This window comes from Gymnodraco acuticeps, unplaced genomic scaffold (genome assembly GCF_902827175.1).
Source record: "Gymnodraco acuticeps unplaced genomic scaffold, fGymAcu1.1, whole genome shotgun sequence".
Lineage (NCBI taxonomy): Eukaryota > Metazoa > Chordata > Actinopteri > Perciformes > Bathydraconidae > Gymnodraco > Gymnodraco acuticeps.
Window position 1 is genome coordinate 572564 of NW_022989974.1, and position 18867 is coordinate 591430.

At 42.5% G+C, this 18867-nt stretch overlaps 1 protein-coding gene across 1 annotated transcript; it reads right to left on the minus strand.

Annotated features, from left to right (window-relative positions):
* Positions 1–13188: 13188 nt before the first annotated feature.
* LOC117543128 (acidic mammalian chitinase-like) lies at positions 13189–16255 on the minus strand. The gene is made up of 11 exons (XM_034211216.1): positions 16168–16255; positions 16067–16093; positions 15752–15956; positions 15615–15671; positions 15360–15525; positions 15150–15274; positions 14941–15064; positions 14186–14368; positions 13978–14094; positions 13731–13863; positions 13189–13647 (listed from the first exon to the last, which is right to left on the minus strand). The coding sequence occupies exons 1-11, from the start codon at positions 16190–16192 to the stop codon at positions 13403–13405; spliced, it is 1407 nt and encodes a 468-aa protein (XP_034067107.1). The 5' UTR covers positions 16193–16255; the 3' UTR covers positions 13189–13402.
* Between the last annotated feature and the right edge of the window lie 2612 nt (positions 16256–18867).

The window sequence follows — 18867 nt, forward strand, 5'->3', positions numbered from 1 at the left end:
GTGAATAAAATACACACATAAAATCTCCTCCTCATTAGAGGATGGGATGGACACGGTTGTGTTTACAGTCGTTACGTACATTATTTTATTTTCCTCAAACCCATACCTATAAATAGCTGTATGTTCATATCAATCAAATGTAAAACACAATATGTATGATTGATGAAAGTAGTACATTGGTCAGATTAAACCCAACACAACAGGAGGTTAAACATTTTTATACAATTAAAGAAATAGAAATATGCAAAAATGTAAGTACAATAATAAAATAACAATTTACTCTGAGAATAAAAATATCTGCAGTATATCAGAATTTAAATTGGCAGAGCTCTACTGTTTAATAACCAAACTATATATTCTGTCAAGGACAAATTAGTTTCTTCAAAACCATGTGTGCCTGCTGCAGGAAATACAGAGTAACAGAAACTATTTCATTTTTCAAGCCAACCTGTCTTATTGACTAAAAACGGGTTGTTCATGCTTTAAAACCAAAAAACAATCTGTTGCCATTTAAAGTGTAATTAAATATCACTATAAGGAGATTTTAAAGTTAACCTCAAACCCCATATACAGTAAGAGAGTCAATATCATTAATGTCACCTCTGAATTAAGTCACATTTCTTCATTATACAGTATAACTTCTGAGTAAAGATAATCGAAAAATAGGTAAATTCAGCGACATAAAGCAATAATAACAAACTGCGGTTGGGTTGATAAAACACGTAAATACTTGGTATAACATGCTAAATCAAAACATGTACAACAAATATTTGCAATACATGTTTTAAAAAGTTGAGCAGGTATAGAAATATATACATAGCAACTAAGAAAGAAGTAAACATGTGGTTTGATAAAATCAGAATGAAAGAGATACTCACAAACACAAGGTGAAGGAAGCATGTACTGTATCTCAGCTGCATCTGATGAATGACTGGCTGGTTTCAGACTGTGCTGGTTTGAAAGAGTTGACAGCAGACTTGATGTGCCAGTTAAAAAGAGTGGGGTTATTTAATGCAATGTTTCAATTTCAATTTTCTGGCATGATACATCAAAAGGTTAGTTTTCACTGTTGCTAATTAACTTCCTGTAATTAACTTCTTTATGACGTATTAGCTGCGTATGACATATTACAATAGGTAACATGCACGGAGCAAATGAGGCATGTCTCATTACATATTAGGTCAAACAAACACACACGAAAAGTTGGCTTTAATGACAACTGTGGAAGAGTATTGTGTCACATGTTGGGGTTGTATACTGCACGCTTCAGACAGTTATTCAAATAAAAAGTACTGTAAAATGTCATGTTTCTATTTCGAGGGGCCTGCTTCTTTTGTTGATGCAAGGTGGAGGATTTATTTCTCAACAACTGAATTTAACAGCCAAACAAACTCTACTCTCCAGATTTAATGTACCTTTTTTCCTATATACATCCATGGCATTTTCTCTTTCTTGTGCACTTGCACTCCACCTTTAACAATCAATCAATCAATCAATCAATCAATCAATGTTTATTTATACAGCCCAATATCACAAATGTTACATTTGTCTCAGTGGACTTCACAGTGTGTACAGAATATCAGTATGACAATACGACACCCTCTGTCCTTAGACCCTCACATCGTACAAGGAAAAACTTCCAAAGAAAACCCACAGTTTAAAGGGAAAAATGGGAGAAACCTCAGGGAGAGCAACAGAGGAGGGATCCCTCTCCCAGGACGGACAGACGTGCAATAGATGCCGTGTGTAAATTGAAAAGATAATACATTTGCAACATAGGTAGTCCAAATGTTTGGAAATGCATGTGTGTATAATAGGAAGATGAATCCACGAGGATATCCATCCAGGCAGGCCCGGTTCCAGAACAAAATGACTAAGGGTGCAACTGAGATTAGAGAGGGTGCAGTGGTAAAGTGCTATTTTATAAGTGGGGAGTGGACTTAACACCCTCTAGGCCGGTCCTCACCTCCTCTAGGGGGGTCCGGGGGCATGCTAAATATTGAAGTTAAAAGCATCAATCTGGTGCACTTTGAGAGCAAAATGAAGAGATCTATGGATACATCTCAACACCCATATGAAACAGAACTGTAAGCAGATTTACTATTTCTTTATGGATATTTTACAAATCACTCCCCTTTTAAGACCGAAATGTCTACAGGCATAGCAGAAGATGGCATATTTTTTTGAGGAATATTCCAGCCAATCTCTGTTGTGAAACCATGAGCAGCAAAATGAGCGCCTTACCCCACTGTACAGGCGGGTTGGGTACTTTTTTTTTAATATACCTGGGCAGGCTCTGTTTTGCCGAGGTCCTCTGGCACTTGCGGGCCGCCGAGGGGTGGCGGTGTTTGGGGCAACGAAGAGGGCGAGGCGGGCAAAGCCGGCGAGTCGGGCGGGAGGACGTTAGTGTCCACGACAGTGGCCGCGGGTAACGTCATCTCCCCATGATCTGAACTGTTATTACCTGCAGTAGATGCAGTGTTACTGCTGGCGATAAGGGCTGGTTGTTTTAACCATTTTATGAAGTCCATCACTGACTGCTGTGTAAGCACTTTGCAAATGACGAACGCGCAGGGGCACAGGTCACGCGCACCTGACATAATAATGTTACTTACCGTTTAAATTGACCAAATAAATGCAGCAGACAATGTTATTTAACCACAACTAAAATGTATTTTATTTCAACTATATTCTTATTATTATTATTGTTATTATTGTTATTATATATGTAATATCAAATGAGGGTGCATAACAACTCAACTGAGGGTGCAATGCACCCTTATGCACCCCCGTAGAACCGGGCCTGCATCCAGGACTTATGATCCAGGACCACAGCCACGACTCAAGATCCAGGGCTCGCGATGCAGGACACAGGACCACAGGATCATCCATGACTCCGGATCCCGGCGTATATAGACACCAAAAAGAAAGAGATTTGGGGAAGCTGGGTTAATCGGAACATGAGAGTACACAGGTATAGACAGAGAGAAGGGAGAAGTAAGATGTCCCCCGACAAACTAAGCCTCTATCAGCAAAACTAGGGGCTGAATCTAATCAGCCCTAACGATAAGCAACTATCGCTGCATGATAAACCAAGAAGTGCTATGTGGAAAACGTCTGAATATGAACACATTTAATGGATGTGTCAATGAAAATCCTCTTTGCTATTGAGACAAGATCCCTTGAGAGACAGCTGTTATCAGGAGGAGGCTGGCTGCAACCAAACTGACCTCTTGCCAAACACCAATATCAGACGGCAGAGTCGGGAAAAGAGCTTATGCCTGAGACAAAGAGTTTCCCCTCTGCACTAAAATGCTAAGTTTTCCTCTGAATAAAAATCATGAGCTGGTAGATTTGGCCATTCATTCAGATCTGACCAACTAATGACTGAGGCTTAATTAAAGCTGCAAGGAAAAGACACATTTGTGGTTGACCTGATCTTGTCTGCATTTCTCAGAACATTTTATTTAGGTGAGCCTTTTCCTTTATACAGTTTAATTAATCCAAATACAATTCAACCATGAAAGATAATCTTATTGAAGGTACCAACAGTTACTGTCCAGATTATGAAACCCTTGCTGACTCAGTACAAATCATCAAACCCTAAAAAAGTGAGTTTTGTTATCATTCTAATGTTAAACATGATCCATGGTATTTAACTAAATAGAATGAACAAGATACAAAGCTAAAATAATATTACATAATGCAAATCAATCAATCAATCAATCAGTCAGAGTCAGATTATTGGAGGAAATATAGATAATTATTGATCAAGCAGGGAAAAAACAGAAGAAATGGCATACTTTATTTTACGACTTTAGCACACTTGAAGGCATGAAAGTGGAAATGGAGCCAGAAACGACTTATTCGTTATTTGTAATGATTCGATCTAGATCAAAAGACCGAGATATAACCCTGCACTTTAAAACAGATCTATTTATTCCAATAATTGAAAGCAAAATCTTCAGGCGGTTTTACTGCTTCATCTTCCCTCCTCTATTTGTCTAGGGTTAGGGGATAACGAGATATTTCTCTCTACCCTGATACACTGAATGTATTGCAAAGATAATTCAGAAGAATGGGGATATACAACTAAAGTTTGTGAAGTTACTAGGATCACCAGATTATCATTAAGGTTCATTTTAGCATGTTGAATTTATTGAGGATACAAAGTTTCTATTGATCTGCTGTTATCTTACTTCGGGCCCTTTTGCAGTGATGTTTTTCTATCTGTTACTCTATCTGGTTGTGGGGGATCAAATTGTTTAATTCAATCATTTAAATAGAGAGCCGTTCACCAACAATAGCAAATACAATTCCAAAAAGCCAAATCACAGCAGTTACCCAAATTATTATGATAACATCTGCTTCGCTAGGAAACAAAGCTTTTTTTGTGGCAGATACAGTAGGTGTAATTATTCAAATTGGCAATAGCCACAGGCGTTGGAGCAAGACTAATTACAGTGGATTAGTTTCGTGAATACTGGCTCTGCGGCATAGTTTAGATTACACCAAGTGGAAGCTGCCTGTTATTGACAAGGTAGCCATGCTCTAAAGCACATAGGTTACAAAAACATAATTTACAATATAAACATTATGCTGTTTTGAGAAAAACTGCAAAAAAGCAATTGAGACCATAAACTCATCAGGAAAATGTTCACTGACGAGGTAAAGCAAATGGATATAGGATCTTTTTGTACAATAAGAACATTATATGCAAACAATTGATGCTCCGGCTATTCAAAAGACACTTTGACTTTGACTAGATTAGATTAAATATGCTGACATTTCAGACAGTGAGTATGCCAACTAGTTTCAACAATTCACATTTCATTTAGTTTAAAATGGCAGATTGTGCCACCAGCAATACAAGAAATTGCATTTCGAGAATAGTTTACAAGAAGTGAAAACATTAAGTAAATGTTTCTTCAAAATCAATATGTGTAAAAGCATTCAAAAGTTAGAGTTGGATTTAACTTTCTAAACACTGCACCTGCTGCACTGAGTGTTGCAACATAATACCTGGCGCTAGAGCACGACAAATCTGGACTGCAGTTAAGGGAAGGGCGAGGTGTGATCAATACTTGGCCTCATGCAAGATTTTATTAAATGTATTAACTCTTGATTTTCTGTCAAGCATGGGCGTCGCCTGGGGTAGGCATCCGGGGCTAAAGCCCCGGATGTTTTTTCTTTAGCCCCGAACAAATTCTCCCTCAATAATATAATACATTAACCGTACTTTACCTAGAGGATGGCAGGATTGTAATTTCCCGTGTTCAGTGAATGCAACAGAGGCAACCACCAGACCAATCCGAGAGTTGCATGGAAATAAACGTGTTTTATTGGCTGACCTCTCCTCTGTGACAGTGTTTAAACTTTAAACTTTCAGCCGCGGGCGCGGAGTTTCTGAAGATGGACATTAGACATTTTTTAAATAAAAAATACGGCAATTCTCAAGTGGTGGCTCACACAACAACCCCAGAGCCACCACCTGAGCCAGGTGAACAAGGTATGTAAATGTCAGTAAACTTACAAGTTATGTCAACATGTAAGCAAAGCATACATTATAGCTACGTTGACGTTACTTTGAATCGCGGGGGTAAGCTAAACCGTTAGCAAGTAGCTATAGCTAGCCAGATATATTAAATAAACACTTGTGTTGTGTTTTTTAGCGTTACCTGGTGATTTCAAAGAAAGCTCTCTGGGAAATGTTGACTTACTGTCAGTGTTCGACATGAAGCTAGAAGCTACCTTACATTACACAGTTGATCCGGAGTCCTGTCAGTTAAAGTGTTTCATAGTTAGCTTAGCTAAGCATCAACCTAGCACTGAAATATATGGATGTTATGTGACGGTATTTCTGAGGAAAAGTCAGCTGAAATGGTGGCATAGTTGCCACTGCTTTACGTGTCAACAGCATGTTTGAACGTATTTGCAGCAGTAAATGTGGCGGTTTGGCCACTGACGTTGCCATAACAACACCTGAATTTAAATGTGCAACCTCTTTTTGTGACAGATTTTTGCATGAAATTATAATTCTTCTGATTGATATTCCTATTGACAGCTAGTTTCTATGTGTACATTATGAGATGGACAGCCAGCTAACAAGCTTTCAGATCAAAGCTAATCCAGTGGGGCTCCTGAAAGGGGGCAAGGGACACTATGCTCCCAAATATTAAGCCTTGACCCCCATCTTAAAATTGATATGATCACAAAATGATCTGCATTGTCGGAGGCCTTTTTTCCTCATTATCATGTCAAATTGTACAGCTTTCCTTAGTGTTGAATGCAGAAAGATGACTATATTAGAGTATTAAGTGAAAATGACTATATTAAAGTATGAAGTGAATATATTAAGTGAATTACTCAAACTGCATTTGTATAGGAATGATTATGTCCTATTGGCAGATAACTACTCTAACAGTGATATCTACAAGAGATGTACATTTAACTATTTTCAATTGGTTAGTATTACATTTTGTGACAGTGTGGTGACACTCATTTTAATGAAGACACATTTGTGTATCTTGAAATTCATTTATTTGACAGAGCTGGAAACTGATTGACTTACATACTTGTTTGTGTTACCTACACAGTCATCACAGAGGAGCCAAACAGAGTAGAGGATGAAGAAAGGAGAACAGGAGAAAGGGACACACAAGAAGGAGAAACAACAGACAAGAACGACAATGGAGACAACAATGAACAGGAACACCAGAACAGACAAGAGTCAATGGGTAACATGACTGATTTAGGGACAGCAGATACAGGGCCAAGGCAAGTGAGACACCACTGCTTTCCATCCAGCATGTTTGACCAGCAAAAGAGATCATTTCAACCGCAAACAACAAGTGATGAGGGATTATTATTTCCTCCTTCCATCCCTTTTTTCTGTTTAATCTGATTACTAACAACTTCTAATAATTTGACATAGTTTATGATTTAATTGGAAAATAAAGTGTTTTTAAATAATAAACCCGTTTCTGATTCTGATTCTTTGATTTTTGTTGACATATGGGTGTTGAGAGATGTATCCATATCTCTTAATGTTGCTCTCAAAGTGCACAAGATTGATGCTTTTAACTTCAACATTTAAAAAAATTCTTCCTGGGGGACCCCAGAGGAGGTGAGTTCCCTCAAAATAGCACTTTATCTCTGCTTATGTAACTCCGGTGTAGTGTTCCCTCGGCAACAGATCACTCAGAGCTGGTGATTACTTTCCTGCATTTCAATGGACAGCATAAAAGGACACGTGAGCTGGGTTCTGGTGCTCAGATTAGCTATTGATGATCACGTTGATAAATCATATAAAACCAATCACACAAAAACATGTTGCTGTGACTGTGAGCATTAAACAATTAACATTAAACTAAACAAACAACAGTACGTTATTGTCCTTATAAAATAAAAACATACATTTTGTCCACCGAGATAATACAGGCACCTTACGGCCCGTACACACAGCAGCTTTTGGCGATTTGTCCACCGCTTCCAGCGCGTCTCCGCCCATTGACTTTGAATGGGGATGACGTCACTTTCCCTCGCTTGTCGCCGAACTGCATTGTGGGGGGGCGAGGCGAAGATTTCCAGGATTTTCAGGATGTTCAGGATTCCAAAGTTGAACAATGTTCAACTTTTGAGGCTGAGCTGGAAGCGACAGCCAATCAGATCCGTTTATGCAAATCTGACAGTTCAAGCGCTAGCCAATCAAACCGCGTGCAAGCTGGGAGAACCAGACCCGCAGTTCATTTCTATATTCCACAAAAATGGAGGAGAAGTTAGTTATTGCGGTAGCAAATCACCCGGTTCTTTATGACCAGTCCCTATTTACTTACCGGGATACAAACCGGAGGAACCAGGCATGGAGGGAGGTGGCAGAGACAGTGGGTGAAACTGGTAGGTTTTCGCTTGTTTGGGGATTTTATATCCAGTTTACTTCGTTGCTAGTTTACTTCGTTGCTAGCAAGCATAGACAGTATCATTAGCCAGCATGGAATGTAGCATAAAATAGCACCATAAACATTAATCTCATAAATGTTCAAAATGTTAAAAAAATAAATGTTCATCATAGCCCTTCCTATTTGACAATAGTGTAGAAGAACCGGGTTTTTTTGCTTTGTATGTCGGGGGCGGGATATTCATGTGATATTCATGTGATTGGTTGTTGGTCGCGAAATCCCCAAGCTGTCAGACACGCCCAGCTCCAGGATTTTCAAGATTTGGTCAAAGCTGCTGTGTGGACACACCGTTACCCTCAAGAAATCCTCACGTGCTATGAGAATCTCCCATAATCCATTGCCGTAACAAAGCTAATGCAGACACACGTTTGTGACACCAGATGGCGCAATTGTGTATGTGCGTGTGGGGAGTCTTGCAGTAGAAAATTCGACTGTAGCGCCGCCACTGTGGGCTAAGCCCCGAATGTTTCCAGGTCCAGGCAACGCCCCTGCTGTCAAGAGAAACATTTGAGAAGAACATCCAAATCTGCTGTTACCCAAATGGGCTGAATAATGAATTCCATTTGATACTAAATTGCAGACGTTAGGTTACGCCTCCTAAACAGAAGCGCAGGTGTTATGCCGTGTCGAAATACTCTCGCACATGCCCAAGAATTTTAAAAAGACGCCACCAAAAAACACTATAAGAAGAATTACGTCAGAAGTGGCAAAATTGAGGTGCTGTTGAATAGTGTGGTTTTCCAGACTATCAGTGGTGGTGTTATCAAAGACTTGAACGGCTAAAGCATCGAAAAGCAGTATTTAAAGCCATTCAAAATCTGAAACAAGCGATATCTTCCAATGTTGTTTATAATCCATAATGAGATTGAAAAGTTTTGTTTCCCTAAATACAATTTGTGAACTATAAAAGGAAAATGTGTATTCATACTTGAATGCTTGTTAAACTTTCTCTTACCAGCAAATATGAGAAAAAATATTAGTATCACAGCAATCAATTGGTACTCCCGGAATAATAAAACAATGTGGATATGAACACAAAGAGAAAAAACATGTTTCCACATTAGGCCCATCGTGTGTTGACTATTGTATTTTTTATGTTTTTTCACTTCACTTAAAGTGTTTACATTGTGCGTGTGTGTGGATTACAGGAAAAACTGACCTAGAGTGCAGCTGGGAAGATACGAGGACAACATGCGTGTAAAGACATTCTGCTCACTGGGTGTGATTAAGGACAAACCTAGGCTGGTATGTAATTTATATGGCATACTGTTTTTTAACTAAAATGCCACCAGTGTATGTTGCCACACCCCTGCAGTTATATTAAATCATTAGTTAATTATAGTTTATGGGCACCAAAGACATCTAAGCAAGCGCATGGCAAACACACTCTGTTGAACCTGTCTTGTGAGCAAAAGTATGTGAAGACAGATTTTAATGTCAGGCATCATTTAATGAGGGTGCCACTATAAAGGTTAACTTCCCACAACAACAGCCTAGTCACTGATTGCCACTGTGACATCTACATCATTATGCAGCAGTTTGCTGTGTAAGTTGGAAAAAATCTTTGGTATTTTAAACAGGGCCACTAGTTCCACGCCAGTATGTACGCAAAACTGAGCTGCGCGGTGACCTAGGGAGCCACCAGCTGGTGGAAAAGCAAGGAGAAATCTTCTTTAAAAATTCATTTCAGATGCCCTGTCAGGCCCTCTGCCTCTGCCTAGCCTCCTCCCTCCCCCCCTCTGTATCCGTTTGTGTGTCTCTGCTGGAATACATGGGGGAGATCTGGTGTGCAGGTGTCAGGAACAAAGCTGCTATCAATCCCAATCAGCTGGGCTTTAGTTCCATCCATCCATCCATCTTCTTCCGCTTATCCGTGGTCGGGTCGCGGGGGTAGCAGTTCCAGCAGAGAGCCCCAAACTTTCTTTTCCCTGGCGACATCAACCAGCTCTGACTGGGGGATCCCAAGGCGCTCCCAGGCCAGCGAAGAGATATAATCCCTCCACCTGGTCCTAGGTCTACCCCTTGGTCTCTTCCCAGCTGGACGTGCCTGGAACACCTCCCTAGGGAGGCGCCCAGGTGGCATCCTAACTAGGTGCCCGAACCACCTCAACTGGCTCCTTTCGACGCGAAGGAGGAGCGGCTCAACTCCGAGTCCCTCCCTGATGACCGAACTTCTCACCTTATCCCTAAGGGAGACACCAGCCACCCTGCGGAGAAAACCCATCTCGGCCGCTTGTATCCGCGATCTCGTTCTTTCGGTCATGACCCATCCTTCATGACCATAGGTGAGGGTAGGAACGAAAATGGCCCGGTAGACAGAGAGCTTTGCCTTCTGGCTCAGCTCCCTTTTCGTCACAACGGTGCAGTAAAGCGACTGCAGTACCGCTCCCGCTGCTCCGATTCTCCGGCCCATCTCACGCTCCATTGTTCCCTCACTCGAGAACAAGACCCCGAGATACTTGAACTCCTTCACTTGGGGTAAGGACTCATTCCCTACTTGAAGTGGACAGTCCATCGGTTTCCTGCTGAGAACCATGGCCTCAGATTTGGAGGTGCTGATCCTCATCCCAGCCGCTTCACACTCGGTTGCGAACCGATCCAGTGAGTGCTGAAGGTCGCAGACCGATGAAGCCATTAGAACCACATCATCTGCAAAAAGCAGTGGTGCAATCCTTAGTCCACCGAACTGCAGACCCCCCCCCCCCATGACTACGCCTCGAAATCCGATCCATGTATATTACAAACAGGATTGGTGACAAAGCGCAGCCCTGGCGGAGGCCAACCCTCACCGGAAATGGGTCCGACTTACTGCCGAGGACCCGGACACAGCTCTCGCTTTGGGAGTACAGAGATTGGATGGCCCTGAGTAGAGACCCCCTCACCCCATACTCCCGCAGCACCTCCCACAGTAACTCCCTGGGAACTCGGTCATACGCCTTCTCCAAGTCCACAAAACACATGTAGACCGGATAAGCGTATTCCCAGGCCCCCTCCAGGATCCTTGCGAGAGTAAAAAGCTGATCCGTCGTTCCACGACCAGGACGGAATCCGCATTGTTCCTCCTCAATCTGAGGTTCGACAATCGGCCTGACCCTCCTTTCGAGTACCTTAGAGTAAACTTTCCCGGGGAGGCTGAGTAGTGTGATGCCTCTGTAATTGGCACACACCCTCTGATCCCCCTTTTTAAAAAGGGGGACCACCACCCCGGTCTGCCACTCCTTCGGTACTGTTTCCGACTTCCACGCAACGTTGATGAGACGTGTCAACCATGACAGTCCCTCAACACCCAGAGCCTTCAGCATTTCCGGGTGGATCTCATCCACCCCGGGGCTTTGCCACTGTGGAGTTGTTTGACGACCTCAGTGACCTCCCCCCGGGAGATTGGTGTTGATCCCCCGTCATACTCCAGCTCTGCCTCTAACATAGAGGGCGGAGTTGTCGGGTTCAGGAGTTCCTCAAAGTGTTCCTTCCAACGCCCTAACACTCCATCAGTTGAGGTCAACAACGTCCCATCCTTACTGTACACAGCTTGGATGGTTCCCTGCTTCCCCCTCCTGAGGTGTCGGACAGTTTTCCAGAACAACTTTGGTGCCGCCCGAAAGTCCTTCTCCATGTCTTCTCCGAACTTCTCCCACACCCGCTGCTTTGCCTCGGCCACGGATGAGGCTGCTGCCCTTCGGGCCTGTCGGTACCTTGCAACTGCCTCGGGAGTCCCCCGGGATAACAAATCCCTGAAGGCCTCCTTCTTCAGTCGGACGGCTTCCCTGACCACCGGTGTCCACCAGGAGGTTCGAGGGTTACCGCCCCTTGAGGCACCTAGGACCTTGAGACCACAGCTCCCCGCCGCGGCTTCGGCAATAGAGGCTTTGAACACCGACCACTCTGGTTCAATGTCCCCAACCTCCACAGGAATGCCCGAAAAGCTCCGCCGGAGGTGTGAGTTGAAGGCCTCCTGAACTTGGGCCTCCTCCAGACGTTCCCAGTTCACCCGAACTACACGTTTGGGCTTACCAGGTCTATCCAGAGGCTTCCCCCGCCACTCGACCCAACTCACCACCAGATGGTGATCAGTTGACAACTCCGCCCCTCTCTTTACCCGAGTGTCCAAAACATACGGCCTCAGGTCCGATGATACGATAACGAAATCGATCATGGACCTTCTGCCTAGGGTGCTCTGGTACCACGTACACTTATGAGCAACCTTATGTTCGAACATGGTGTTTGTTATGGCCAATCCATTACTAGCACAGAAGTCCAGTAACAAACCACCACTCCGGTTCAGATCAGGGGGGCCGTTCCTCCCAATCACGCCCCTCCAAGTGTCTCCATCATTGCCCACATGTGCGTTGAAGTCTCCCAGCAAGATTAAAGAGTCCCCTTCAGGAGCCCCATACAGGACTCTTTCCAGGGTCTCCAAGAAGGCCGTATACTCTGAACTGCTGTTGGGTGCATAAGCACACACAACAGTCAGAGTTTTCCCCCCCATAACCCGCAGGCGTAGGGAGGCGACCCTCTCGTCCACTGGGGTAAACTCCAACAACGAAGCACCTAACCGGGGACTTGTGAGTATCCCCACACCCGCCCGGCGCCTCACACCTTGAGCAACTCCGGAGAAGAATAGAGTCCAACCCCTATCCAGAAGTAAGGTTCCAGAGCCGACGCTGTGCGTAGAGGTGAGCCCAACCAGATCCAACTGGTAACGCTCCACCTCCCGCACAAGCTCCGGCTCCTTCCCCCCCAGAGAGGTGACGTTCCACGTCCCCAAAGCCAGCTTCTGTCGCCCGGGTCTGGTCCGTCGAGACCCTCCGCTTTCACTGCCACCCTTCTGGCAGCGCACCCGACCCCATCGATGTTTCCCGTAGGTGGTGGGCCCGCGGGACGGAGAAGCGGAGGTGTTGCCCACGTTGCCTTTTCGGGCTGGGCCCGGCCGGGCTCCGTGGCAAGCCCGGCCACCAGACGCTCGCCGACGAGTCCTCCTTCTGGGCCTGGCTCCAGAAGGGGACCCCGGGCTTCCTCCGGGCCGGGTATCCTCACTTCTTAGTTTTTCTTTCATGAGGTCTTTTGAACCAATCTTAGTCTGGCCCCTTGCCTGAGACCAATTTGCCATGGGAGACCCTACCAGGAACACAAGGTTCCAGACAACACAGCCCCCAGGTTCATCAGGGCACACAAACCTCTCTACATTTATATTTTATGTTGCAGTATAATGAAAAGAAACCCAGAAGTCATGTTTGAGGATGACAATTGTGTGTTTAATCTATTAGAGAAAGGTTGAATCAGCTGTTTAAGACAGAAAAAAGTAATTAATGGGAATTAATTACGGTAGATCTTCAATTTAATAAAAAGTGAATAGTCTCACAAGAACCTGAGTTCTATTTTAAAATGAACTTTCATATTCACTAAAGCTATCACACCTTCTGTAACATAAATGAATGTGCCAGCTGTTAGGGCCAGTCACAGCATTTGCAGCTGTCCTTAAAGACCAGAGTAGCCGGGCAGTTCATGATCCCGGTGACGCCGTGGCTACAGTTGTAGAAGGATCTTGGGGCATCAGGTTTGGAATAAACCCCATCAGGCTTTGTAGCACAGAAATGATCTGGGTTGGGGCGAGTGGTGGGCTGAGGCTTATTTGGGTTTGTAGACGGAGTCACTGGATTTGGGGTTTCTCCAGTAGGAGCGGGAGAAGGATCTGTAGAAACAATAGTACATTACTGTATAAGAAGTTATAAACTGTCAACATATTTTCACTTGCAATATATAATTTCTACCTACTTATGGCCATAAGAGAGTGGAGGGTGCTGATGAGGGGATAGTTTCCCTGTCCACAGAACTGCCCATTAAAGTCATCAAAGTCCAGAGTCCAGACAAAAGCTCCTCCAAATCTGTTTTCCTTTAAGTAACTGACCTGAATAAATAGGCACAGAAACACTTTAATAATGTATGCACCTAGACGTTGAACTTTTGTTAACTGAAAAGACATATTTGGTATAAATATATCTTTGTAGAAAATAAGGAATACCTTAGTTGCAAAACTTTCTTTGTTGTCATATCCAACCCACTCACTCTGTTTGACGGCATATGGAACTTTCTGGTCCTCAATCATCTGAACACTGGCCCCTTTAAGAAAAGTGCAAATCTGAAAAGAGGGTTAAATGTAATCAGTAACATAGACTTACTAATACAACAAAGACTGAGGGTTACATTCATGTAATTGTTTCCAGTTTCACCTCATAATAGGACAAAATTCCGGCCTCTCTTGTAAAAGCCCCAGCAGAAGCGGGACCGCTCGCTGCCGCTCCAACCTGACTGGATTGAGTGGACAGATGAAATGTCCTGCCATATGTTGCGAAGCCCATATTTAGCTTTTCGACAGGTATGCCATTGTTCCGCCAATATTGCATGGCGAAGTCCTACAATTTGTATAAAAACAAATGGACAGAAGTCTAAGTTTCCAACCAAATTTGTTAACAGAAATGTTCAGAAATCTGCCAGATAATGCAAATGAATGGCGTTTCCATCTTCTACTTTTACTAGAAGAAGCTGGGCTCATTGAGATGAACAGTTTGTATTATTATCTAGTTAAAATCAAATCATTGACTTGACTATTGTTCAACCTTAAACAAAGCTAAATGAAATGGAAATATCTTGTAATGATATGAGGAACATTAGTCTCATCGCTCAACACAGATCTGATGTTTATATAAACATCAGATCTGCTACAAGTAAATTATTATTTTTCAATGTTTTCTTCTTTGTGCTTTGTTGGATTTAAGAATGCCATCATGTCCATCTCGGCCAAGTTTAAAATCGGTTTTACAATACTTATGCATTTCATTTATTGTACACTGGCATGGGCGTGGCTTTAAATTGAATGCAAATCGAAAATGTGCATTGAAAAAAGAAACGTTGAGACATTTTGCATTAACATTGAACAACATCTTTACATTTGTGATGCAGATAAAATATGATTCTCTGTACTCACAGTATTTAAGTAGACATTGTCCCCGGTCTCATGGGATCCCTTGTACAAGGGGCTGTGGTGTCCAGTCACACTCTCCAAGGTGCCATGGAAGTCATACGTCATCACATTAATAAAATCCAGGTACCTGGTGAAAATCATGTGACATTAAGTCAACCAAAACATGATGAAAGCTTGATGGGGAAAATGTGTTGAGTCACATGTTGGTGTACTTTGCAATCTCCGCGATTTCATAGCCAGCATCAATGGTTCCTTTCCCAGCAGACACAGCAGCAGAGATCATTAAACTCGGCCGGCCAGTTGATGTTCCCTCAGCCTGATAAGCCTCGAAAAGTTCCTGTACACCATAAATCATGGAGAAGTCAATGTTGGTTCATAATAAACACAACTTGTGCACCAAAACAGTGATTTTTTTATCTGACCTTGCATAACAGCGTGAATATCTGCTTGTCCTCCGGGGGACTACTTTTTGCACCGGGGTATTCCCAGTCCAAATCAAGTCCATCAAAACTATATTTTCTCAGTAGTTTGATAGAAGACTGGATGAATGCATTTCTGTTAGCTTGTGTTGACGCCATTCTTGTGAATCTGGGTATAAGTTTCAGGGAAACAAAACAGGATTTTGAGGAAGTGCAATACAGTGATCTTTAGCTATTGCGTTTTGCTAAATATCTCACATTTCTGTTCCAAAGTTCCAGCCTCCGACTGCCAAGAGTGTCTTCAGGTCTGGATTACTGTGAGAATATATACATTTAGTTGCCTGCAACATTTAACTGAGATAAAAAAGGAAAAGATACAACATTGTTTAACTGACCTCTGTTTGAGTCTATTAAAGGATTTATAGAGTGTATCATCATTCATTACGACGGTGACCAACTCATTTGCATTATTTATACCAGAAAAGGCGTAAATCAGGTGGGTGCACAGGTTCGGATCAACATTTTGAATTAAAAACTCCCCTTGGCCGGGACGATATTGGGAGAAGTTGGTGAAATAACACACCAGTCTGGAGGAGGAGACTATATTGTTTCGTTAATATTGCAGATTCATTAATACTTCACATTTAACAAGTACACTTTGTTAAGTTGCTACCAAATATGTTCAGTCTTAATATCAAATGTGAACTCACCCAAACCGCCCAGAGAAAGACAGAGACCTTCAAATTAAAAATAGTCAGTGAATATTAGGTAAAACAGTATAAAACATGTCATGCTTTTCGTAGGGCCTTACCTGCAATCAGAATCAGCCGATTCATGGTTGTGCTTGGATGAGCTCTTTCAGAATACTGAGCAGCTTTTATTTCCTTCTGAAAAACTACACAAACAGTGATAATCATAAACCAGGAAGAAATTTACAAAGAGTATGTCCCAACTTTAGACTCTACGCTGTTGCGTCATACATGTCAAATAAGAGAAGCCGTTTAACCCTTGTGTGGTGTTCGGGTCAAATTGACCCGATTTCCATTTTCAATGAATAAAACAAAATATAAGGATATTTTAGTTCAACCTGAAACTCAATGGCCGGGTCCTATTTATAGTGAAGGACATGTGGAATTGTTTTTATTTTTTTCTACTTATGAAAAAATGCCCACCCGCATTTATGTCCTTCATAAGAGGTTCGGGTCAATCTGACCCGGGCACGTGTGTGTGTGTGTGTAAGTGTGTGTGTGTGTGTGTGTGTGTGTGTGTGTGTGTGTGTGTGTGTGTGTGTGTGTGTGTGTGTGTGTGTGTGTGTGTGTGTGTGTGTGTGTGTGTGTGTGTGTGTGTGTGTGTGTGTGTGTGTGTGTGTGTGTGTGTGTGTGGTGTGTGTGTGTGTGTGTGTGTGTGTGTGTGTGGTGTGTGTGTGTGTGTGTGTGTTGTGTGTGTGTGTGTGTGTGTGTGTGTGTGTGTGTGTGTGTGTGTGTGTGTGTGTGTGTGTGTGTGTGTGTGTGTGTGTGTACAGGAAGACATTTCTGAAGATGAGGATAATGTGGAAGAAGACCCCCACAGTGAGCTTTTCCCTTGATCTTTACCCTTTGTAGTGTGTACACAAAACTATCCTGGAACATTATAAACATTTTAGATCTTGTGAGTGGAATGCATTAGAGGATCACGGTGAAGTGGGACAGGAAGACATTTCTGAAGATGAGGATAAAGTGGAAGAAGACCCCCACAGTGAGCTTCTGGAAGACCCCCACAGCCAGCTGTGAGGTCTGTGGACCCTCAAAGGACTCCAAGACACAGACTACATGCAGCAACTGCAACAAGTACATCTGTGCTATACACACGAATAAGTTCTGCACATCATGTGTTTCCTAAACGGACTTGCCCATTGACTCACATGATGTTCTGCAGCGTCACTTCATCAATATATTTCTCGGATATACTGTATTTGTATTTTATGAATAGTGACTGTTAATTGTTTTTATTTGCTTTGTGTTTATATCTGTTCTATGTCATTTATATGGATGTTTCATTCTCTCTATATTTCACAGCCAAATACTTTTGGATGTGGTTCTTGTGTTCCAATTGCTGATAAATTACTTTATTTCCTTCAGGGCTTTGATTATTATATGACAGATTAAAAATAATAAACATTAATGAAAAAATGTTTCTTTTACATGTGTCCTAGAAAAGCATGAGCAAAATGTAAACTTAGTTTTTATTACAGTGTATTACAGTGTATACAGTGTATATTTTTTAACATAAATTACATTTTTATCACAAAAAACGATGGACACTTCCATTTGATCTAGCAAAGAGTATTTTCAAAAACTAATCATATATTTCATTTATATTGTTGGGGAATGAGTTAAAGACTATATATATATAAGGAATTGTGCATGTTGAATTTAGTTCTGTATTTTTTTTAAACCCTGAAATATGTCCCAGGTCAATATGTCCCGGGTCAATTTGACCCGAACATTACCAAAGGGTGCGAAATGTGAACATAACACAAGGGTTAAGGTCATTTGTCACATGCCAAACCAGCAACCTGTGGGTGATCTTTTGTGGTCTATCAATATCCTTCAGCTGCAGATAAGCATCTCGCACTTACAATGGAAACAATTTCTCTCATTGTTCAAAGCATCCCACGCTTTGTCTTTGTCTTTGCTTTGTCTTAACCATTGTGTAACGCAGAAGAGAGATGTTAGTCAATAGTGACACAACTTCATAACTTCTTAACCTGTTAAGCCCTGTGAGGGCTACAAGCCTCACAAACGAACACACATCCTAAAGGTTATGCTTTTGTTTACACAGACACATTGATTTGAAACAGCTTTATTTTTGCTAGATTGAGTGAGTAGTAGTAATGATACCGCTTTCGTCTCATTAGTATGCATAACAAGTGACAGGTGGACACGCCCCCAATTATGCAAATGAGCTAAGTCCCGCCTCCCATTGATCGACATCCTTTGATGTGGGGGTGAGGGGTCATCACGCCCTAGGGGTGAAATGCCCCCCTGTGTAGCGCTTTTGTTCGAGATCCTTTTGATGTGTGTTATGTGAGCTAGCCCGGGGGCTAGCGCCTTTGTTGTCTAATTCTTTGATGTGTTGATTAAGTCTCTTTGAAGTTCTATTGTAGGGCCCCCCTCAGAGCCCTTTTGTTGTCTAATCTAATTATGACGTCTAATCTAATTATGATGTCTAATCTAATTAGCCTTTGGTGTTTGCCCTTTGATGTGAAGTGTTATAACAGGCCGGTGTGACTTCACACTGGTGTGCTATAAACCTTTGATGTTAATCTAGGTGTCTCTTTGAAGTTATGTGTGAGACTGTCTACCCAGCCCCCCTCCCAGGATCCCCCCTTTTCTACCCCTTCCGGGGCTATGACGCCAACAAATAGTGGGGGGTGGAATTAGGTAGAAATACGCTCAAACGAAATAACAAGACAGCAATTCCATTTACCCAGTCACCTTTTCAAAAAAGAAAAATGGCAAGAGACGCCTCG

Coding starts and splice junctions, on each gene's coding strand:
- LOC117543128 (XM_034211216.1), bottom strand. CDS start 16,192: ATGAATCGGCTGATTCTGATTGCAG. Junction 15,957..16,066: donor TCTTTCTCTGGGCGGTTTGG/GTGAGTTCACAT, acceptor GAAACAATATAG/TCTCCTCCTCCAGACTGGTG. Junction 13,864..13,977: donor AAGAAAGTTTTGCAACTAAG/GTATTCCTTATT, acceptor CTATTTATTCAG/GTCAGTTACTTAAAGGAAAA.